The sequence below is a fragment of the Oenanthe melanoleuca genome, chromosome 5 (assembly GCF_029582105.1).
Source record: "Oenanthe melanoleuca isolate GR-GAL-2019-014 chromosome 5, OMel1.0, whole genome shotgun sequence".
Lineage (NCBI taxonomy): Eukaryota > Metazoa > Chordata > Aves > Passeriformes > Muscicapidae > Oenanthe > Oenanthe melanoleuca.
Window position 1 is genome coordinate 15,994,563 of NC_079339.1, and position 23,125 is coordinate 16,017,687.

The 23,125-nt window shown below is 53.9% G+C and overlaps 1 protein-coding gene across 2 annotated transcripts in view; it reads left to right on the forward strand.

Annotated features, from left to right (window-relative positions):
• Positions 1-6,659: 6,659 nt before the first annotated feature.
• The window catches only part of DUSP8 (dual specificity phosphatase 8), a 39,583-nt gene continuing 23,117 nt past the window's right edge, over positions 6,660-23,125 (forward strand). The window contains exons 1-2 of one of the 2 annotated variants that reach the window (XM_056492543.1): positions 6,660-6,813; positions 20,209-20,611. In XM_056492543.1, coding sequence (XP_056348518.1) covers positions 20,381-20,611 — 231 coding nt within the window. In that variant the 5' untranslated portion in view covers positions 6,660-6,813; positions 20,209-20,380. Of the gene's footprint in view, positions 6,814-7,263; positions 8,020-20,208; positions 20,612-23,125 lie in introns of those variants that run through there. The other variant, XM_056492544.1, reaches the window with a different exon arrangement.

Here is a 23,125-nt window from a genome sequence, read left to right on the forward strand (position 1 = left end):
GGAGGATGCAGTAACCCTGTGCCTGGGGATGGGATGACCAACCCCAGCACATGCTCAGCTTCACCACCTCGGCTCCACCTGCAGCCCTGGGCTGTGGGACAGCAAAATTCCTGTGCTTCCCCTTCCTCTTTCTTAGTGTTTCCTCTTTAATGGAGTCACTCCAAACCCACAACAAAAGGAAAGCACCCCCAAAATGGGGGAAATAAGGGGAACACATAGATTTCCAACCCTTTTGGGGAGAAAAAAAAATATTCATGCATGGGTCTTCCAAGTGAAGCAGCATCAAGGTATTCAGCGATCGTTTTTCATCTTGTCAGTGTCAGGGAACCACAAATTGAGACAGCAAAAATACATCCCCAAATACTGTCAGGCAAGTACATCCCAGATTGCACCAATTGTGCCGTTAAGCAAAAGAAAGAACTTTTTTTTTTCATTTTGAGGGAACAAGAGAAAGGAAAGCAGCAGCCAAATCCGACAGGTCCTCTAATTGCTTTTTTTTTTCTTTAATTTTGCAAGAAAATTCTGGAAGTTCAGGTTTTGCCAAGGCTGACACCCGCCGCGGCAGAAGGCAGGCTTTCAAGAGCTGCTTCTCTGCCTTTTCACTCCTGCCACTCACAGCGTCGCGCCGCGCTCTCCAAATCTCACTTTTTTTTGGCTGCGAAGCCGCAGCCTCTGTTGCACTCCGCGGCGGGAAGGAAAACTGAGAGGAGGGGGTGGAAGAGAGGAACAGCCGGACGCAGCTCGAGAAGCATCCTTTGAGATGGGGAAGAACTGACGGCCACGTTGCCATTTAAAGATTTAATTGTGTTCCTTCGGGAAACTGAGCCTGACAGCTTGATGAAGATTGCTTTTTGGTTTTTGTTGAGCTCGGGGGGAGCGATTGTTCCCTGTTTGGCGACATTGTGCAATTGTGCCTAAAACACCTGTGCTGATTCTGTGTCCCTGGTAGCTCGGGGCGAGCCTGGGGAAGGCCAGGAGGCTGGAGAGGGTCACCCCGGTGCGGAGAGGAGACGCTTCGGGATGGGCGGGGGGGAAATGGCTGGGAAGGGACCCCGAGGCGAGCACCAGGAGGAGGTGGCGGGGCAGGGAGCGGGGTGCGGAGCCGAGCGGAGCTGCCAGGCTGCGGGAGGCAGCAGAGGGCCCCCTCTCCCCGCCGCACGCAGCCGGCAGCGCATCGCCCATCCCGGCTCCGTGCCCCGGCCAGGAGCGCAGGTCCGTCCGCATCCCCGCCACAAACCCAGCACGGCCAGCTGCGCCGACACGGGGCACACGCTGGCCTGAGCAAGAAGCAGCTGTGAAGTGAGGGCGGCTCCTAGAACCAGCCAGGAGCGGGTCCCCAGCCCTGCGCAGGGATGCGCCCCTCCGTGCCAGCCGGGATGCGCCCCTCCGTGCCAGCCGGGACATATGCGTCACACGCATGTACACATGCACACATTCACCCTCCACGCTGGCAGGAAGGGTGGCCGGGGGCCAGGCAGTGCGTGAGCAAACCTTGCCGTGCTTGCGCAAGACTCGGCGCTCACCCGAGCCTCTGTCCCCGCTGCCACGCAGGGCTCGGGTGCCTCCTTCGCACAAGTGCCACCAAGCCAGTTTGAGTCCTAGCTGGGGTGAACTGGTTTGGGTTTGGCCGGTAAACACGACTCCACAATCCTGCTTTATCTATGTGATAAACATGAGATGGAGCTCTTTCAGGTAAGGACCTCCCGGCCCAGTGTCGACACCCGCCGGTTCCCCTGCCTGGGATGAGCTGCCAGGTGTGCAGGCTCTCCTGGTGAGTCAGCCACCAGCCTGGATACCCAAATTAACAGTCAGAGAGAGATGCAAATGGCAACCTCTATCCTGCTGTGGGGTGTGTAATCCTCCAGCAAAAGCTGACTATGCTGTAGCATCACAACCCTGCTTCCCAGGCCAGGGAGGCACAATCACACTACCAGCAAGCAGCAACTCTCACCTCCTTTGCCAGCGACATGCTGAAGTCCTGAGTGACCTTACCAAAGCCCTTTTATCTCTGTTTTCCCCTCCAACACTGTTTCATAGGTTGATGGCTTCTCAGAGGCAGAACTGCAGCCTTGCTTAGAGCCACCAAGTTCAGGGACCTTGGCACTGTGGGTGTCCTGTGACAGGTACTATTGCAGCAGTGCCCAGATACTGTCAGCAAACCCAGGGGAAGAGCAGAGCACTGGTGGAGCTGCCTCTTCCCTCCTGTCCATCCCCTCATCCTGTGCAGGTTGGGCAGTGCAGAGTGCCTGGCTCTGCAGGCACACCACGGTGGTGTGCAGCCCTGCCGGGAGGAGGAGGGAGAGGCACAGATGGCAGCAGATGCTCTCATCAGTGAAAATGATCGAAGCAAAAAAAAAAAAAACCCTAGCAACTGGTGAGCAGCCTAACAAAAACCACCACAAGGGTACAGAGAAAGGGTCTGGACCTGACAGACCCTTGCATGGAGCCTAACTCCACGCTGCCTTCTGGCCAAGGGTAATGTTTTTCCCATCTCCAACTCACATACAAAAAAGAAAGACCATGTCTTGTCCCAGAGCACTGGGCAGTGATTTTTTTTTTTTTTTAAAGCTTGGATATATTAAAATGAAACCATTTGGTTTCTCTCCCATTCTCCTGTCCCTATCCTCTCTCTTGTCCTTTTCCTTCTACCTTCAGAGAAGTGAATATGGCCCCAGACAGCTTCTAGGCACATCTAAGCCCCTTGGCTACCCTCACTACCCATGGCAAGTCTTAATGTGGGCCAACATGGCACTGTATTTCAGCACTGAGGGCAAAGGATCAGGAATGCTGCCTGCACCTGAGGGTGTTAGTGTAAAGCCTCTGTGCAGCTTGGCTGCTGCTGCCAGCCCAGCTCCTCTGTCGTGATAGCCTCATGCCAGTGCAAAGGTCCTGCTCCTCCACCCCCACCACCCCCTGACTTTGACCCATCGTGCCAGCACGCAGCAGCCATGCCCCACGTTTGGCACATCTCCATGCTCCTGCCCAGCTTTCCTCCAATATGTCCAGGGCAGAGGGAATCAGAGAGAATTTATTCAATGTGTGATGGTTTACTTTCCTCTTCCCCTTTGGCAGGAGTGTCCTGTGGCACAGTCAGAGCTACAGGATGAATGCTTCTGCAGCATGTGCTGAGCTGAATGGCACAGCACACAGCCCTCCAGCCTGCTCCTTCTGCCATGAATCGCACACTGGCTGCTCCTGCGACGTGCACGCACAGCTCTGCACGCTGAGAGGGCTGAGCCACGCTGCCACAGGGACATACTCCTATCAGGAAAATGGAGACAGATCCAGGGCAGCCCCTGTGTGAGAAACACACCTGCCTGGGATGCTGCAAGTGTGTTTTGCCTGCTCAAGCATGTCAGCTCTCTTCACTGAGTGACACCATTTTGGGCTTTGCAGGAAGAAGGTGGCTCAGGGTGCTCAGGGATCTGTGCATCCATCCCAGCCATGAGGTGGGAGAGCTGGGGAGAACAGGGGCAGATGCCAAAGAAGGGAGTGATGCCCTTCTTAAAGTTAATGCAGAGTTCACCACAGTCAGTACATTTCTTTGAGGAATAGGACAAGGTGATACAAAGCCTGATACAAAGCCCCTTCCTCCAGCACCACATCCCAGACATCACAGCGAGGGTGACAGGCCAAAACACAGTAGAACCAACCAAGCCTAGAAGAAACAGAGCCATGCCAGCCCAAGGGCTGACTCTGGCCTCAGCTATCAGCACAGTTCTGAGGTGCCAATACCCCCTGCAGTGAGAACACAGTGTCCTGTGCCACAGCCAGCCCTGCTGAGCCAGGGTGATGGGATGCTGGCTCAGTTACTGGTGTGAGGAACTACATCTAAATGACTAGGATAGGTTAAAAAAAATATTATTTGGACATTTAAAGAAATTGCAAGTTGACAAAAGTCTCTTCTTTTTGATGGTTAAGAAAGTCGGTTTGGCAGCAATTCCTTTTTCCTAGTTCTAGTTTCCTTCATGATCAGGTTCCAATTTTAATCCCTGCAGGATGCATGCAGAAGGCTCTGCTGCACTCTTCTGCACTTGGCCTGCCATGGCAATTAGGGGGCCTGGAAAACGTTTTAGCAAGAACTATTACGTGTGCAAGCGTAACTTGCATTTGAAACACGTAGCTGGGATGCAATCCATCTTTGGATGTGCCTGAAATCTGGGAAAGAGGAAAAACCAGAGTGGGGTGAATTATTTTTTAAGAGTTTTACCTGAAACAAAGTGCTTTCCTTTAACCATAAGCAATTTGCTGTGTAATTTTTGCTCAGCCTGTGATGGCTGTGATGGAGAGGGGGGTGTGATGGCCCTGGGCTGAGACAATAGATTCACATCTGGTAGATGGAGCTTAGAGACGAGGCTGCTTTGTTCTGCCTGCCTGACCATTACAGCATTGCCCTGGCTCTCCCAGCTTAATTTCCCCTGGGGAAAATAGGGCTAATAGGGATGACCCGAGCCATGCAGAGCTGGCCAGGTGTGCTCACAGTGCTGCCCTCGCTCAGGCTGGCTGCCCACTTCCATGTAGCCGTGGGTCCGCACCCAAATGCCAGAATATCAGGTCGAGCAGGACTGGGATCTAAATAGGGTTAGCTCCCAGCTTTGGGAGGCAGGTGAGGTTTTGCAAGCCCCAGTTAACGCCTGCTCCTGGCCCCTGTGATCCCGGGAGCAGTTTAGCAGCAGTGAATCATCTGTTTTGGTTTCTCCCCACCAGGCGCTTGGCTGCAGCGCCTCGTGCAGAAGCAGTGGGCGTGGGAGAGATGCAGGGCTCGTGGGCTGGAGCCACTCCCATGGCCGTGAGAAGCCGGGTCCCACTGGTCCCCAGCCCCGCTGGGGCTGCTCCTCCTCTTGGTTGCCAACGGGGATTTCGCGTGGGTCAAATCTGTGTCCTCGTCATCCGCGGATGCAGCAGGGGCATCCGTGGATTAGCTGAGGAGAGGTTGCCAGGGATGAAGGCTCAAGAGGGAGCTCAGCTTGTTCTCTTGCTGGAACGTACAGTTCAAGGGTGTCGCACAGGACACTCCATCCTCTGCCTCATCCTCATCACCTCCCCATCCCTTGCCTGCTGAAAGCTCGACATACTTCTTGCATCTGCTTCCCTCTCTCCTCCCTTGTGCCATGCCATCGGACAGACAGGGAACAATCCTCCCGACAGCTCATCTGGGATACTCATCTGGGATGTGCCAAGTCCAGTATTGGAAACATTGATTTTAACTGGAGTTTGGAAATAAACTGTTCAAATCCTCTTCCTTCAGCAGGCTTTGTGAGCTCATGGCTCTCTGCCTAGATAACAGCTTTTATGAGGAAGCTTTGGGATTTTCAGACTCATTCCTTTCCCCCTCTTTTTTCCAATTTTACTAGAGAAAAGGGGTGTTGGGTAGAGGAGAAAACAGTCCAAAGCTGAGGCAAGAGAAGTCTTTCCCAGGTTTTCCCCTGGTGCTTTGCATGGCCACAAGCTGGGCAGGAAAACCAGCAGGAAAGGCTTCGTTCTAGCCATGCCAGTCATGCTGCTGCTCCAGCTCCCACCAGGACCAAGTGCTCCTATGCCACTAAAGAAGCGAGTGCCCCTGCTACCCCAGCATCTTGCCCCTGATTATAACTGGGCTGAAACCCATGAGTTTAGGTCGAATATCCCTCATTTTGTAAAAGTTTCCCCACTGACAGCTTTGGGTGAGCTGATTTTCTGCGCTAGGAGAAGGGCATGAACTCAGCATTGCTTATGCAATGGGGAGAGTGAGACTTTTGCATCCCAGGGTTTTATACTTCTGGTGCTTTATGAGAAATGACATTTCTGGGAAAGATTTTGCCCCCAGTTACTGTGGGAGCTCGGCGTTCTTGAGCAAGCTGCTGGCCGCGTGTCTGGAGACATGAGAGTTAATTTTAAAACATCCGGCATCCGTATCGGCAGGGAGGAAGGTTCCCTTCATTTCCTAAGCACCACCAAAACCTAAGCTTCTAAACCCTAATCCCTCTCTAAGCTGGAGCTGCCAAGCCAGGGCCAAGGGCAGAGACAAACCCGTGCCATGTAACCAGGCCAAGTTGCCCTGTTCTTTGGTGAACCTGCAGCAGGATGGGGGTGAGCCCTCTCCATCCATCCATCCAGGAGCCAACCCGTGGGTCAGCCTCCTCCTGAGCGGGTCAAAAAGCCCAAGCTTTTTGGTCACGTTTTGCCATGCCACCCTCCGAGACCGCGCTGTCTCTATGCCTGTCCTTCAGCAGCTTGGGCACCCCAAGGAGAATGGGGCAGGCAGGGAGGGAACTGACAGGCACCAGGACTGGTCCCAGCGGCGGGAGAGCTCTCGGCTCAGCCTCGCAACGCTCGGGAACCATCCAGGACCCAGAAACACGGGGCAGCGCGTTCCGTGCCGGGAGCAGCGCGGCTCCGGGGGTGTCCCAGGCTGGAGGGTGGCCCCGGGGGTCGCTGTCCCCGCTCCGCACCCCGGCCCGCTCCGCACCCCGCTCCGCTCCCTCCGCGCCGCTCCGCACCCGCGGGGCTGACGTCACCCTGCCCTGCGCCGCCCGCGCTGATTGGCTGCGGGTGACGTCAACGTTGTATCTTTTTTTTTTTTACCTTTTTTTTTTTTTTTTTTCTTTTTTTTTTTTTTTTTTCCCTTTCCCCCGTCCCCCCCCCGCCCGCTCCCGAGGCATGACCTCATCGCCGGCGCATTCCCGGCGGCGCGCGGAGCGGCGCGGAGCAGCGCGGAGCAGCGCGGAGCGGGTCCCCCCCCGCCCGCCGCGGCATGCGGGCCCTGCGGCGCCGGCAGCGGCCGCGCCAGCGGACAGCCCGCGGAGCGGGGCGGCCGCCGCACCCGCCGCGCCGGTCAGTGCGCGTCCCGCTCGTCCGTGCCCTGGGGAGGCGGGGAGGGGGCGCGGGGGGCGGTGCGGGGCAGCCGCGTGTGCGGAGCGCAGCCGGCATCGCGCCCCGGGGCGGCGGGCAGCGTGCGCCGGTGTGTGCGCACCTAGGTACAGCGCTCGGCGGTGCGCGGGGCTGGAACGGCAGCGCTGTGCGGGGAGCGCTGGGGCTGCGGAGGGAGCAGCCCCACGGCGGGGATTGGGGAAAGAAGTGGGGGGGATGAGGAGGGGGGGCTGGCGCTCCGCGGCCGCGCATGTCGGGGATGCTGCGCTTGTTTTCGGGGCGGGGGGGTGGTGGAAATCCCACCCTGCCTTCGCGGTGTGCGCTGCCGGGCGGCCGTGGTGCAGGTGAGGAGGGGGCTCGGGAAGCGCCGGGGAATAGCCGCTGTCCTGCCGGGCCGGGGGTCGCGGGTGGAGGGGTTTTCTGGCGAGGCTGAGCGCTGGTGTTTGAGGAAGCGGTGTTAACAGCGCTGTGGTTTTTCTGATGATGAAAGAGGTTGGAGTGTCGCCCTGTGTCCTTGGCGTTTAAACGAAGCCGGCATGTGTTCAGCAGCGGGGGTTTTCATGCAACACTTCATTGCTGCGACTCCAAAGGCGCTGCTCGCGATTAATGAGTTAAGCTGCTCGTTTAAAAAAATCCTCCCCACCTCCCCTAATGTGCCTGGACCGATTGATCGCCCCCCACGCACCCTCAATCATTATATAGTGGCAAATGTCGCTTTCTGTGCTGAGCGTTGTTTGTTTTTAAAGATTCCTGGTTATTTCCCTTATTGATAAATAAGTTCCTTCTCCTTCCTGCTCCCCCCTCCCTTTTCTCCTCCCCCAGAATTAAATTCCTGAGCAACAGCAAAAGCTGATGTCAGTGCTTCAGCTTGCATTGGGGGAGCTCTGTGCACAGGTCAGTAATTTGCGGTTTCGTTAGAAGGAAGAATGCGGTGCAGCGCTGTTCTGACAGGGATATTTGGGTTTTTCTAGGCACGGATGCGTTTACCCCTCGTATTGCGGTAGTTACCGACAGCTCCCTGCTGGGAGCTGGGTGCTGCATAAGCATATGTAGGAGAGACCATCGCTGTCCCGAGCAGCTGGCGATGACGAATGCATCGGGAACGGTTTCCAGGGGTTCCATCTCCCTCTGATTTGGGGTAGCAAGGCAGAGCCCTCTGTGTCAGGAAAGGTGAGGATACCCAAGCAGCCCGCACAGGTAGCGCTGAGGATTGCGCCCGGCAGCGCAGGGGCCATGATAACCTTGAGAGCAGCTTGCCCGTGGAGCGGTGTTTGACATTGGCTCGCATTGTCTCATCCTCCTGCGCTGAGGCAAGGGCTGGGGGCACGGCTGCGGAGAGCTTTGTTTTCGGGAGGACTCGATGCACGGGAATCGGTGCCTTTGGGTTTGGCCTTGCCTCTGTGCGCCTCTGCTCTGTGCCCGAGGGCGGCTGTGCCGGGAGGACTCTCTGCAGAAGAGGTTTGTTGGGGTTGGGGTCTGCATGGGGGTTTCTGCACTTGCTTTGATTTTGCTTGTAACAGCTCCCAAAACGAAGTAAGCTGTGGCATCAAGAAAATCCTCCTGGCTGTAGCATATTTGGGATTTTAAAACACCCTCAAGGACTTTGCAGGTGTCTTGTCCCCAATTTTGCATGGCACAGCCACAGTGGCAGAACCTGGATGTGCAGGATTGTCTAAAGGCTGGGACAAGAGTAGACAGGTGAGAGTGTGAGCAGCACAGGGGTGCCCAGATGCCTCTTTGCAATGGCAGTAGGCAGAAATTCCTGCCCGTGGCCTATTGGCAACACAATTGAGAGGCTCAAACCTGGGGCTGGAAGGTTTCCAAACTGAGATGACAGCAGCTCATACCAAAAGTCTTCTAACCCAACAGATTGTCCTCCCATGGTTTTCAGTTGTCCCTGCTTAGACTTAAGGTAAGGAAAACCTGGATTTAGCATTGTTCTTTAAAATCTAGCCTTGGCTAAGCTTGGGAGAGCTGAGCTGGCCGGAGTCTTTAGGAGCATTCACTGGAGACTCTGCATGGAGATTATTCTTGCAAATACTGCACTGTATTTGTCTGCAGTATGTTTTTGCTGGGTGCCAGGCACCTCACTGAGAAAGACACTGAGCTTTTGGACAGCTTGTTTTCACCTAAAATTAAATGCAACATCACTTTTACTACGAAAACACCCCTGAGGGCTGGGTAGGACTAAGCAGTAGTGTCTGTCCCATGCTGCCAAATTGGATCTTAAGAGGTGGGAGAAAACTTGCTTCTCTCCTGTGCAACCCTGTCCTCCCCTAGGAAATCTCCAAAGGCTGGAAACCCATTGTGCTCTGGATTTCTGAAGTGACTTCTCTTGGTTTTTCCTCTTTGGATTTGCTTCCTTGCCTTTAAACAAGGCTTTTCTTAGGGATCAGAGGTTAATTTTTCTGGTGCACAGCTTGGCTCACAAAGCCCTGGGCACAGTCAGGTGCAGAGCATGTTCACACTATCAGGAATGGAAGGAGGAAAAGGAGGTGCTCCAGCGTTTGGCAGCCCTTATTTATGGTGCAGGCTCACAGGACACTGCCATCATCCTGAAACAGTGCCAGCAAACTGAATCTGGTAGAGAAGGAGGTGATGAAGAGAAGGAGCTTGTGGATGTGACCCTGTCTCCCAGTAGGACAGCCAGGATGCTGTAGACTATTTTACCCTCTGCCATGTGTTTAATGGCAGTGTTAAGGGGGAGATGGTTGCAGAAATTCCCAGGTGCTCACGGTCTCTGGGTCTCACTGCACTCTTCTCCTTGCTGCTATGCAGAGAAACTCCTGCAGCCAGCGCGGCAGTGCAGTCATCCTGTGGGGAAAGCTTTGACACTCCTCTGCATCCCCATGCCCTCTGGGTTTTAAAACCTGTTTTTCAAGCTTTACATTTCTTCTCTGAAGATACACCTGTCCTGCCTGATGCCAGTGGGAAGGAGGCACCTGACGTAATTGTGGCAGGCTCAGGGAAGGGAGGTGAGTGGCCTGGGAGCATTCATCAGATAAGAAGCTAAACAAGCTCTGTGCTCAAGATTTTCTCAAGCTTGCTCAGGAGACCGGGGTGTACTTCTGTGTGCAGGATTATAACACAGCCAGGGGAGTGTGAGGGAGGGTAAAAACTGACAGTGCCAAGATGCTGTGCACTGCTGGTGTCAGGGGCTGCTGTCAAAGCCAGGCAGAGCTTGTGATGTGATTAATGGTTTCTGCAGGGACAGTGAGTGGTGTGGTGCACCCCAGCCATGGCTTTGCCTCTCATCTGATGGAGGAGGAGACCATGACATGTCTCAACCCCATGGGACAGTTGTTTTGTCGGAAGTGGGCAGCAGCTGAGACCATGGTGGAACATACCAAGCCTTGGTCACCCTCTCTCCTCCTTAGCATGAGATTAAGGAGAGGAAAACATATCTTTTTCTTCCTAGAGATGTTTCTAGACTTTCTACCCCAAACCTTTGGGTCCATGCTGTCTAAGAGACTCCTTTGGTTCTCAGCCATCTCCAGTTCAAGAAAGGAGAGTCAGAGTGAAGGTGGGACTGTGGGGGGACTGTGCACAGCACAGAGCCCTGCCCAGACTGTGCTGCTGACTGCCATGGCTCCTGTACGATGGCTGGCTTCACTTCTCTGCTGTTTGGCTCTTCCTCTGAGGTTTTCTAGACCCAGCTGGACAAGACAATCTAGGTTGGTGTGCGAGAGGCTTCTTCCTTTGCTTTGCCCAGGACTTTTGTGGGGTTGGTTTTGCTGCTTGGGATCTTCAGTTTCCCAAAGTGACAGGTATTGCTTGCATGATGTCTCAGAAGATAGGTGAAGTGCTAGCCCTGACTGGGTTTAGAGGAAAACCTGGAGGTACTCACTGGAAGCTGGTTCAGTACATAGAGTCTCCTGTTGTAAACAGGGTGCAATAATAGAGCAGAAATGCAGTGACTGTATGCATTAAGCTGAAACTTACTTAAGAGACTCCTAGGAACCTATGTGGGGCTGGAAATCCGTCTTTGATTTCCTCTTTTCTTTGCCCTCTTCTGCCTTTCTCCATGTTGTTCTTTTTTGTGTGGAAAGTGCTCATGGTTCCCTGATGTTTGCATGTATGTCTTGTCTTCCTTCACTGTATTTTCTTTAAATAAAGCCTTCTCTTGGAGCAGAGACCTTGTGTTCTTCAGGAATTTCTCCAGTCTTTCAAGGTCCTCTTGCAATTTGCAGAAGAGGCTCCCCATGTAGGGTTTCTGCATGCTGAGTTATGGGGAGAATTATTTCTGAGTCCACTGATGACTGGGAACAAGTCATTTGCCTACCAGAAAGGCAAGACAACCTGTTCTGGTGTTGATGCTCGTTCTCCTTTAAGGGAGAGAGGGGTTGGACCAGCTGAATGGCTGAGGTCCCTTTAAGCCTAAATTACTGCATGACTAGTCCATAAATACCCACCGTCCTGCTTCTCCCAGGCTTTTGTAGGATACCTGTTATTAGGCAGCGCTGGTGAGGGGACATGAATGAGGTGGACCACTGCTTTGATCCTGTGTGGAGGTTCCAGTGACAGCATGACCCTGGCATGCTGTCCCCCACCACGTCCTGCAGCCCTGCTAATGATGCAGTGCATCCTTCTGGTCTGTCTGCCAGCCCACGTTACTCGTCGGGCACGGAGGTGTGCTCTGTGCCCACAGCCCAGCTTTTCACTCACCTCCTGTTGGCTTTTAATAGGGGGTTTAGTGCTCTGAGGAGCTCTGCTGTCTGCAGGAACACATGGTAATTCAGCTGATGCAGCAGAAGCTCAGGGAGAAATTTCAGTCTGTTAGGGCATTGCAGGTTTTTTGCATCAAGCAAGTCAGGCCCTTTCCATATGTTAAACCTGTGCCTATGTAAATCATGCATCTCCCATTGAAATCTAGACCCTCTGGACAAAGAGGGTCCCTCCATCTCCGGGGCATGCTGCTGGAAAGAAGCAGCCAAGAAGTATCTACAACATCTGATTGTTTTTGTGCTGTCTGTAACAACCCTCATTTCCAAGCTTGTGATGGCAGCCTGGTCCTCCTTGAGCCGTGGCCTGAGTGGAGTTATTCATGCCACCTTCATCTGCCTTGGCCAGCAGCAGGGCAGGAAGGTGGCCCAGAGGGATGAGACTCCAGCCAAAACTGAGCCAGGGCCCTCTGAATTGCTCTATGGGATGGTGAAGAGACAAAATGCCTCCCACACGTCAAGGGAAGTTGACTGCTGCAAAAAACCCCGAATGCAAATCTCTGACTGGGCAGAATCTCCCCAGACACATCCTTTTGTAAAGCACTCTCATTGTACCATTAAAAATAGATCGGCGCATTCTCCGCTGGCTTGCTGAGTGCTGATGCCTGTTAATTCTGTGTCATCCTCACAATCCCTTCTGCTCTGAGCTTGGCTGCCTCTTTGTCTGGCACCTGAGCAAGGTTCATTCAGCAGTACCTGATGGAAAGATAAGGGTGAACTCCAGCAGGACAGGTGGGAAGGTGAGGGTGACTGAACTCGTCTTAGCTGGGGGTCAGCCAGCCCAAAAGGAGCAAGCCTTGGTGTGACCACCCCAGCTTTCTCTTGCAGGGTCAGAAGCAGGACTGAGTAAGACCTGCTGGCGTGGAGATGAGCTGGAGGGTGTTTAAGCACTGGTTGGATGTCATGATATATCTCTGGGTTTTTTTTTAAACTGGGGTTAAAGTACACGTTTATGTCATGCTTAACATCCGCCTGGAGTTGGTGAGGTCAATATTGCTGCCTGTTTCCTCCAGCAAATGACTCCATGTAGTTTGCCACCTACAGTAGCAGTGATAATATGGATTCAGAGAGAAGTCACATGCTACAAAGTGCTGCAGTACCCAGCTCTCAGTCAGGAGGCCAGGCTGCAGGATTTCATACATGAAGAGCTGTGACATCTGACCAGCAAGCTTGACAGAGTGCTGAGGATGGAGGAAGACCTGCAAACCACGTTGTTTGACCCCTGTGTCACCTCAGATTAAGAACAAAACCAGCTGGTAATGAATCATGGCCCTCAAGGGAAAAGGAGAAGAGCGGGGCAGGAGCATCAGCTTGGGCTTTGCCTGCCTTGTGTGTTTTTTCTAGGGAAAGGTAATCCTCTGAAACTCAGAGCTGGTGCCTCCTTGTTGGGGCTGTGGTAGGAAGTAGAACCTGAGCTGACACATGCTAATTCATCCCAAACCCATGAGCAATTTGGCTATTGTGTGCATATAGAAAATTCAGCAAGCCATGAACCAGGTCAAAAAAGTCTTGTAAAATGTGTTTGCTGGCTTGGGGAATGTCTCATCCCATGGAAAACCAGCATAGCCCCTTGCATTTGCATTGAATTCTGGATCTCTTAAGGGAGAGTCACAGTTTTGTGGGCAGAGGATGGCCTAATCGTGAGCATTGTTTTTTTCTGGCTGCAAACCTGTGCTGGGATCTGCATCTCAGTTTGCACTGGTACTAGTCAGAAACTGCAGACAATCTGACAGAAGGGAACATCATCATTCTTCAGTGAGGCAGTGTCCTATTTGTCATTTGAATATGGGGTCTAATGACACTGCACTGGGCATTAGCCACTGTCATTAGTCACTGCACTGTGCAGTGACTGCCCCTGTGTGTGCTGAGTGCTCACTGTGGCCTCACCTGTGACTGTCCCTGGCACTCTGCTGAAATGGACAAGTTCCTGTCACTGGGGATTGTGCTCAAGAAGTGAGATGCTATATTTATCTGCAGCTTTGAAGAACCACAGCTTAATCCTGTGCTTTCTTTCACTTGGTGTGTAGGTGTTGTGGGAAAATAGGACCCAGGTCCTGGAGACCCGTTTTCCAGGAGATTGCAAATGCACCCAGCAGGTATTTATGGTGTTTGTTGTCTTAGGACGAGAGAGGCAGACCAGCCCTGCAGAAGTATCTGCTTGCATACCTTTCTGGGCTGCCTCTGTCTGCTCTTGCTAGAAAAAGGCAAAGAAGTACCTTATCCCCAGGATAAACCTGCTGGACACGTGAAGTCATACAGCAAATGAAGGGATACCAGGCAGTGGGCAACAAGGGCCTTGAAGAACAACCAAACTAGGTTTCTCTTCTCCATCATGACATGTCCTCTGTGATGTGTGACAAGCTGCCCAAAGCAGAAGGTGCTTTTAGCTCTGGGATGAGGATGTGGCCAGCTCTCAGCTTGGCAGGGTGAGAATGGAAACGGGATAGCTTGGTATTAGAAAGCAGCATGCTTGGGAGCAGTATCCTCAGCGTGGGCAAAGGTGGTGATTAAATGGCTGGCTGGTCATGGATAACCTTTGGTCTTGGCTTTTGTAGGCTTTAAAATGAAAGCTTGTGTTTATACTAAAGGGGAAACCATATAAATCATGTTAAAAGCACAAGTCTAAGAGGAGGAGGTACTGCCCTTGTCATCTAGACTCCAGCTAAATTCCTTTCCCTGCTGTCCCGTTGGCTTTTCTGACCAGATCTCCAGATTGACTACCATGACTGCAGTTGAAATTTTTCTGGGAGTGGCCATTCTATAAATCCTTAACTGCACTTTTTTGGTGGAAACAGGCTGGGAGGCAATTTGCAGTCATAGCCCATCCAAAGCTACTGGCACAACATCAGGTGGTGGGACAGGATGAGCGACCCTTTGCTTGACTTAGCTGCAGCCAGGAGACTGGTCTGCCTTGTGGGATGAGAGGGCATGGGAAAGACTCCATGGCAGCTGGGTACAACTTGTCCCTTTTCCGTCCACCCCTGAGCTGTCCCATGCTACCAGCCACGTAGCCAAGGCTGAGCACCCCCACGCCAGCACTGCCACGTGGCTCCACACCACGTCCCTGGCCCGGTGTGAACGCACCATCTGGCACTTTGCTGAAGGACATCCTGGCCCTTCAGGGGGAAAACACCTTCTGGGCTGCAGGGTGCAGCTGGAGAGGGCAATGGGAGATGTGGAGAGGCGAGTGGGTGCTGTTTGGTTGCATGCAGCTCCTTGCAGGCTCTCTGGCATGCTGCTTCCAGCCTACAGGAGACTGCGGCATAGGAAGGAGGAGAAAAAAAAAACAAACTTGAAAGAATCATGAGATCAGCAAGCTTGAAACCCTGGCAAAAGTGCAGTGGCTGCCTCTGGGTGATGTGCTGTGGGAAAAAGAGAATGCTGCCCTTTCCCTCCTTCCTGAATTGCTCCCTGCATGGAGAGGCATGCGCAGGAGCTCTTGTCCCAGGAGGAATGTGCCTGGGGTGTGCAGGGAGACAAGATGGGGTTGTAAGATGTGTGGATGAGGCTGTGGGGGAACTCCTCTGTCTGCCACGTGGGTGGCAGGGGTTAGGAAAGAGCAGTGGATCTCCTCTTTGCTTGACTGACACCAGGAAAGTCATTGCCATCTCCCCTACATCTTCATACTGCTGGGCATATCCTTCCTCCCCATCCTCGAGATTCACTAGGGAAAGGTGGACAAGCATATTTTGTGTCTGAGTTAGTGGATGTGGTTAGTGGTGTTTCCCAGCCTCCTTTTAAGGAGCAAAGGAAAAAAAACCCACTCCATTTTTCCATCGTCAAGCAAAGAAGTCCTTTGTGCTGCCTCTTAAAGGGACCTTGAGTAACTGCTGAGAAATCGTCATCAGTTACATCACCTCCAAAACGGCTGCTGCAGGCACCTGACAGCTTTGTCCCACTGGTACTCTGGGGAATCATTATGCTCCAAATTCCTCGCCCTTGGAGAAAGCCTGCACGGCTCGCTGGGAGGGAGGAGCCGCTGCGCAGTTCGTGGTGCTCTGAGCGGCAGAACAGCATCGGGAAGAAGGGCTGAGGTTCCCAGCAGATAGGGTAGAGCAGGGGGCACATCCTGGAGTTCCCTAACCTCGTGCCGTTGGCGGGGCTGGGTTCATCAGGACCCGAGCATCGTTGTGGGAATGAGCTGAGGGCGCTGCGGCAGCATCGCAGCATCGCAGCATCGCCTCGGGCCGAGCGCTGCCGTTGCCTGGCAGCTGCGGGTTTCCAGGGAAACCAGAGGTGCTAACTTGTTAATGAGCCCCGCGCCCCTGATTGCTGCTGCAAAATAATAATAATAATTAGTAATGGTCCTGTGATTTAGGGATCCCTCAAACAGCATGAGCCAGCCGAGGGGAGTTCGCTGAGTGCTGGAGCACTTGAAAGAAATGAGGGGATGAGAGAGGAAAAAGGGTGTGGGGCTTGGAAAAACTGCTGTGGTGTTTGCATCTTAGGAAGGGTCTGGAGAGCTGGGGTCTGGTGGGGTCCTGCCAGTGTCCCAGCAGTGAGCCTGGATGGATGAAGGAGCCCTGGCCAGGCAGCATCTCAGTGCAGGGCTCCCAAGGCACAGATACTTCCCCCAGGCTGCAGGGGGAAAAGACAAATCACTTAGATCTGTGCCACTGAGTCCCTGGTGGAGATGGCAGTTCTTCAGGAGTGGCTGCTTTCAGGTTACTGGAGACAAATAAACAAATGTTTGCTGTGGAGCTCTTCTCCCCTGGTAAACTGGAGGTGGAGATGCCACCAGAAGAGTGTGCTCCTGGGATGAGCATCACATGGAGCATGCTGTAGCTGCAGTCTCACAGGCATGATGGAAATGTGTTCCTGCAGCAAGGCTGGCTTGCCTGGGGCCGTGGGGGGAGCATCTCCTCCATGGGGCTGCTCTCCAGGACACAACACTGGCTTGGTGCAAGGCATGGACATGCTGGACAGTGAGCCTGGGGTTGCTGTAGAGACCTGCTGCCCTTCCAGCTGACGTCTCCAGTAAGAGAGAAACCAGATCTGTGCCCTTTCCATATCACATGTCACAGCTGGGGGCCCTGTGCAAGGTGAGCAGTTGAGGGAAGTGGCTCCATGTGGGTGATCTGTGTTGGGCCAGCACAGGGCTGGGTTCCTGTGGCCTCTCATGCCACAGATAGACTCAGGCTGAGGTGTATTCTGGGTTTTCTTGCTCTCTTGCCTGGCCTGCCCAGAAGAAGGTCACAGCCAGGCTGAACACTTGCCCTTAGCCTGAGATGCTGTGTGCATCTCTGCCATGCTTGTGACTCGTGTGGCCAGCTCCCCTCACCTGCACACACATTTGTGGAGGTGACACCAGGGACAGAGTCCTGTTGAGTTGGGCCAGCCCTGTGCTAATCTCTGCCCATCTTTCTGTCCCTCGGCTGCAGTGTGGCCTCTCCTGCTGGCTGTCCCCATTCAGCTAAGCCATGTGCCCATCTCCTCATTACAGGCACTCCAGGGAGAGGTGGGATTAAAGGATTATGATAATGTTCTTCAGGAACACTCAAGAAGATTAAGATGGCTTTAATAAACTGATAAGAGAGGGAACACAGCTATGTTTCTGAAACCCTAATTTAGGTTCCAGGTTAACCTTTTCCCCTGGTCTCCTCTCACCAGAGTAAGAAGATCTCTTACTTTAGCACTGCTCCTTGGCTAAGCCTCTTCACTCAATTTTCCTTCTGACCAATCTGAGCAGAAAAAGAAAGACATTCTCCTCCTTCTCTGGTCTTCCCAGGTGCGGGGACATTACAGCTTGTTCTTCTCAGAGACCATCTCATTCACAGCCTGCAAGGTGCTGTGGAGGTGCTATCAGAGAAGGTGCTTTTCTGCCTTTGTCCTGAATCTACTCAGAGAAGTTTTGGTTGTAGTGCCAAGGTTACAGCTCCCTGTGACCACACTGAGCTGGCCAGCTCCATCCCCTGTAAAGGAAAGGGGCAGAAGGGACTAACCTTGCCCTGCCTTCCCCCACATCCTTTGGGTGGAGCTGGCAGTGGAACCTGTTTATGTGTCACATGTGTCTGGTTGTTCTGCAGGAAGGGGGTTATTAGTTATTAGGCTTGGGAAATGTCATCTGTCCTCTCCAATCTCTTTCACCCAAGCTTCTGTTCATCTGCTGAACTTTGTGAAGGCCTCTTGTGCCTTGGTTTCTCTTAGAGTGACAAGGTCATCAGGATCTGTTATCTTTCCTAGACCCCTCTGTGTTTGACACCCAGAAAGTTCATCCCTTGCTCACTGTATGGAGATTGGATACCATGTTATATCTGGAGGAGCTCTGCAGTGTTGGATCACTTCTTCCTCCCACTTCACTCATCCCTCTGCCAAAGTATTATTCTAGGGGTTTTTTTTTTTGTCTGTCTGCTCTTTTACTCCCTTTTTCTTTCTTCAATGTAATTGGAAGAGCCAAAAAACATTCACAGCCTGGTGTCCTGATGGGTGAGGGAGGCAGAAAGTGATTTGGGGAGTGGGGTGTGAAAGGAAGACTAAGGGGAAAAGCTGGCTAATTTGCATCCTTTCTGAGTGCCCTGGCTCTATAGCCAAGGGACAGCAGGGGGGCTTCTGGCAAGGCGGTAGCAACGTAATGAGGTGTGTCATATCCCAGCAGGAGGCAGCCTCGCTCCCCCTCAGACCCCCTAATTAGAACTGTTTCAATTTTTAAGCCCCCCTGAGGAGAGCTGGGGGGAGCGGGGTCCCTGCAGCGGGGGCTGCTCTAATTGGGGCTGGGGCCAGGAGCCGCCGAGCGGCCAGAGTGCCACAGGGCTGCCAAAACACTCCGTGCCAGGAGGGCTGGCACTGCCACAGCTTTTAGGGGATCCTTTTCCCTCCTGTAATTTGTATTAACACGTTGGCAGAGGCAGCAGGGGCGTGCTACAAGGGCAGAAAAGTACTGCGCATCCTAATGTGGCCTCCTGTTGGGAGCTTGGATCCTGAGGCTGAAGCCTGAGACATCTACTCCTGCTTTGGGAGGCAGGTCTGGTAGCCCAGGGAAGTTTGGGCTGTTAGTACTGGAGTCATGAGCCAGAGCAAGTGCTGGAACCCCCACCCTCACATTATTTTCTTACAAGCTGGCAGTGTCCTCCAGGTTTGGTGGCTGGTGACTGAGGTCCCTTCATGTCACCCAGTAGCATGTCTGACTCAAGCATGTTTTTGTGTCTTGAGCTACCATTGCAGTAGGTGCCTGCAGGTGTAAGAGCTTATGGGAACTGCTGGCTTACTGGGATCAGTGTGACTTGTAAGCCTTCTCTGGCCCGTGGACCAAATCCTGATCCTGCAGAGGTCAATGAAAATCTTTACGCTGGCCTTTTCAGGCACGTTATTCATAGTCCTTCTAATTCAGATGCATTAAAGCTTCCATGAAGCAGCTTGTGGCTTCTCTCTAAAACACTGTCTGGCAGGAGCAAGAGGAGCCTGGTAGTAGCCCAGGCTTATTTTCTGAATGAGTGCAGTGGCATTAAAACCTAATGCCATTAAAACATACTTGCAGTGACGTGTTCCATTAAAACTTAAGAGGACACCCTGAGCTGAGTGCTCCCTAGGCTGCCTACTGCTCTTGCAGACCTCATGGGCTGGACATGGAGGAATCTTGTTCTTCACCTCAGAGAGAACCAGGAAGCTCCTAAGATGGAAACACAGGGTGTTTGTATACCGGGTACTCCCGTAAATGAAGCCCCTTTCTAATTCTGTGCAAGTTAGGTGCTGAAAAGCAGAAGGCTCTCCAGGGCCATCTCAGTCCATGTGCAACTTGCCAGCACCTCTGCCTTGATACCTGGCCTGTTTCTTGAAGACAGGAGTAAAATTCAGCTTGATTTCTTGTCTTCTCTTGACTTGCCAGGAGGCAAGCTGGCAAAGATACCCGTGAACAGGCTCTAATAAACAGGCAGGTGAAATCCAGTGTGAAGTGATGAACATGAGTGAGCAAGCCTGATTTGCTGGTGTGTATGATGGGCCCTGAACTAGCTCTTACCACTCAGCAGCAGAACCTTAGAGCTGAGCTAAGCTGCTTCTGTGAAGCCATTAGCTCTGGGCTTGGCAGAGGTCAGAAAAAGCAAATTGAGTGTGGGGAGCTGTTGGGCTGGGAACAGGGAAGGGAGGTCACATCTTGCCCTGTGCAGGTCCCTGATGTTCCTGGCTCTCAAACATGGCACATCAGGGCTGGCCAGCGTGGCAAAAGGTGTCTGTCTGTGTAACTGGCTGCTCTGTAGGTGCTTTGACCTGAAAAGCTCCTTAAATTAGGCCTAAATGTGGTAAGAACTGTGGAGAAGATTAGGGAACAGGCATGTGGCCTTCTCTGGTGCAAGTAGTAAGGGTCACCTGGAGAAGCCATCAGATTTGGAACAAACCAGGGGAAAGACTTCAGTGTAACTGGCAACCCATTCTGCTCCCTGCCACTGGCCACTGTGCCTGTTAAATTAAAAGCTGACATGGCTTCAAAAAGCAGTCAGAAAAATTCATGGAAGAAAATTTTGCTGAGGGCTATTAAATACAAAGAGAAAACCTCTGGCTTGGGCAGCTCTGGAGCCACACATGCCAGCAGGCTGGGAGAACACACCTCAAAAGTGTGGCTTGTTGCACTTTAGGTTCTTCTGCAGATGTCCAGATGTCATCCTGCCCAACTGATGGGTTGTCATCTCCTTTCTTCTCTTTGCAGGTTCAGCACAATGAGTTGGCATTCTGGGCACTAGCAGCGTGAGGAGAACAGGACGGGTGCTGCCTGCTCGCCCCTCGCCCTCGCTCATTCCCCGTGGGGAGACGGGTGCTGGCGTCCCTGCCCTGCCCTCCAGCCCTTGCTCCCCACTGGCCATAGAGGGGCCCGGCCCGTTATGGCTGGGGACAGGCTCCCACGCAAGGTGATGGACCCCAAGAAGCTGGCCAGCCTCCTGAGGAACGGGGCAGAGGGCACCCTGGTCATCGACAGCCGCTCCTTCGTGGAGTACAACTCCTGGCACGTCCTCAGCTCCGTCAACATCTGCTGCTCCAAGCTCGTCAAGAGAAGGCTCCAGCAGGACAAGGTCTCCATCACGGAGCTCATCCAGCCCGCCTCCAAGATGAAGGTAAGGGATCTGACCTCACCTTTCCTGCTGGGTGCTCACACCCTCTTGTCTTGTGGGATGCAGACCGGCCCAAGGGATAGGAATACATGTATCCTTCTCCTCCATCCCTTGACCCCGGTATCTGCCAGCATCTCTTTGACACCCTTTGGACAACCAAAGCCTGAGCTCATTTGGCCTCAGGGCTGTCCTCGAGGACCTGTCCATTGTCCCCACCCCACTGACATGGCTCCCTGCTTCAGGAGCCCTCCCCAAGCAAGTCTAACAGGTATATCAGCCTTAGGACTTGTCTTACGACAGCAAACACCCCCGCCAAAGCCTTCCTGGAGCTGTAAGCTTAATCCCCTGCTAAAAACTCTTCCCCTCCCCTCTGTCATCTCTAACTCCATTCAGGGACATGTAATCCTCCTCCCCTGTGACGCCAGAAGCTCTTATCCGGTGTCATGGCATATTATCTCTCCCAGGCTCCTCTCTATCGCTCCTGGTTAAATAATAGAGGTGGCTCTGAGCCACGGAGCTGGGCTGGAGCCCCGGCCGGAGCAGTGCCGGGTGTTCCCGCAGAGCTGTGGGCTGGGTCGTGCCCTCTGCTGAGGCTGTGCCCGAGGGATGTGCCCGAGGGATGTGCCCGAGGGATGTGCCCGTGGGTCTCGGGATGAGGGATGATGGAAACGTGCCCCAGGGCTGTGCCGGTGGGTCCCGCAGTGGCCGCAGGGCGAGCCCGAGGATGCTCCACCATCCGAAGGGTGCTTTGCCATCACAGCCCGCCCTCCTGCCAGTTCGCTCCCACCGTTCCCCCGCTCCCCCGCTCCCGCCTTGTAATTTTATGGCAAAGCGAGGGTAATTCAGGCGATTAATCAAATGCTGGGCCCAGCTGGAGCCATCTGCGTCGTGTCCCCCCCTCTCCCCCCGCCACCCCGAGAAGCCACCGCTGTCCGCATTGGCTGCCGGTGACATCACCCCGCGGGATCAAGGGGACTGGCAGCGCGGGGGGGCGGCCTCTCGCCAATCTGCTTCGGTGATGCTCTGCGCTGGGCGATTTGCAGGGGATTGCGGAGACTGATTCCTGAACGGCTTTAGCTGCTCTCAAATCCCCTGGAGAATAAAGCAGAATAATCAGTTTTTCGCGAGCTGCGGGCAGAGCGGAGCTCGCCCTCCTCCCGGCGAGGGTCACCTCTGCAGTGGCCGCTGTCACATGGAGCGGCCGCAGCGGCAGGACGGGCGATGCGCAGGGGGAGGAGGAAGAGGAGGATGATAGGGAAAGGGGAAGCGTGGAAGAGTTAACATCAGCTGATGCCATCCGCCTGCAAACCTGCGGCTCGCCAGCTGCAGTGGATCAGTGGGCTCCCAAAGGAGCCGGCGGGTCCTTCCTGGCATTCCCTGCTCTGTCCCCATAGAAGGAGCCTAGAAGGATCGTTTTCTCCCGGCTCCTGGATCACTGTGTAATGGTCCACGTACTGGCCGGGGGTGTGATTGTAACCAGGGATGCTAAGGGAAGAGGAGAGAAGCGTTGCCATAGTCTTTAACTCCTTTTTGCTTTTCTCTTGGGTACGGCTGAAATCCCTCCTGGCACATCCATGGCGGGAGGCTGCATGTCCCTGCTGCTTGCACAGCCCCTGCCATGCCCACTGCTTGCTGGCTCTCCCAACACATGCAGCCCAGGAATTAATTAAGCTTCTGGACACCCTTGAGAGGTTAAGCCACTTGTCCTGGGAAGCTGGAGGTGGGGGGGGGGACTGGGAGGGGATCATTGCCGTATTCTCATCTGGCATAAAGCAAGGGTGGTGGCTGTGGCTTGGGATGTCCAAGCCTTTTTGTGCATGCACTTGTGTGTTTGCATTTTGGGGTGATGAGCTCCCTTCTCGTCCTTTCTCTTCTCCCCACCTCCCATTTCAGTCAGACTGTACTTTGGGACCCGCAGAAATCACTATGATCTGCTGCCTCGAGGTGCACAGATCCTCAGAAGGGGATGCTGAAAGCTGATTTAGACCTCTGATACCCTCTGTCATTTCCCTGCCTCCGCTGGTCAGCATCCCCCAGCCGTGCTGTGCCCTGGCTCCGCGCTCCGGGGCTGGGGGCGGGGGGCACGGCTGGCGTGGGGAGCAGATGGCAGGAAGGGTGACATCAGTAGCGCGATTGTCCGGCCCCATTATTCCTCCTGACGGGCCTCCCGCCCTCCTCCTGTTTCCTGCTCCCGGCCGGCCGGGGCTGCCGAGACAAAGGCGGATGGCAGCGCCGGGGGCTGCCCGGGCAGCCCAGGGCAGCCCGAGCCCTCGCCTCGTCCCCTGCTCCTCGCCTCCAGCAGGGAGAGCTGGACCTGCTCATCCCATCCCAGCGGTTCTCAGGGTGCTGTCTGCCTTTTGGGGAAGGGACAGAGCAAAGCATTTGGGCAAACCCCACCTGGCCGCCCAGTCCGCTCCTCCTGCCTGCGTGCTGCCAGGGGGGATGGGAGAATTTGTCTAATTTGCTTTTCCCCGTGCTTACTCTCCTCTTTTCCACGGTGCTGCAGTGCTTCTGTGG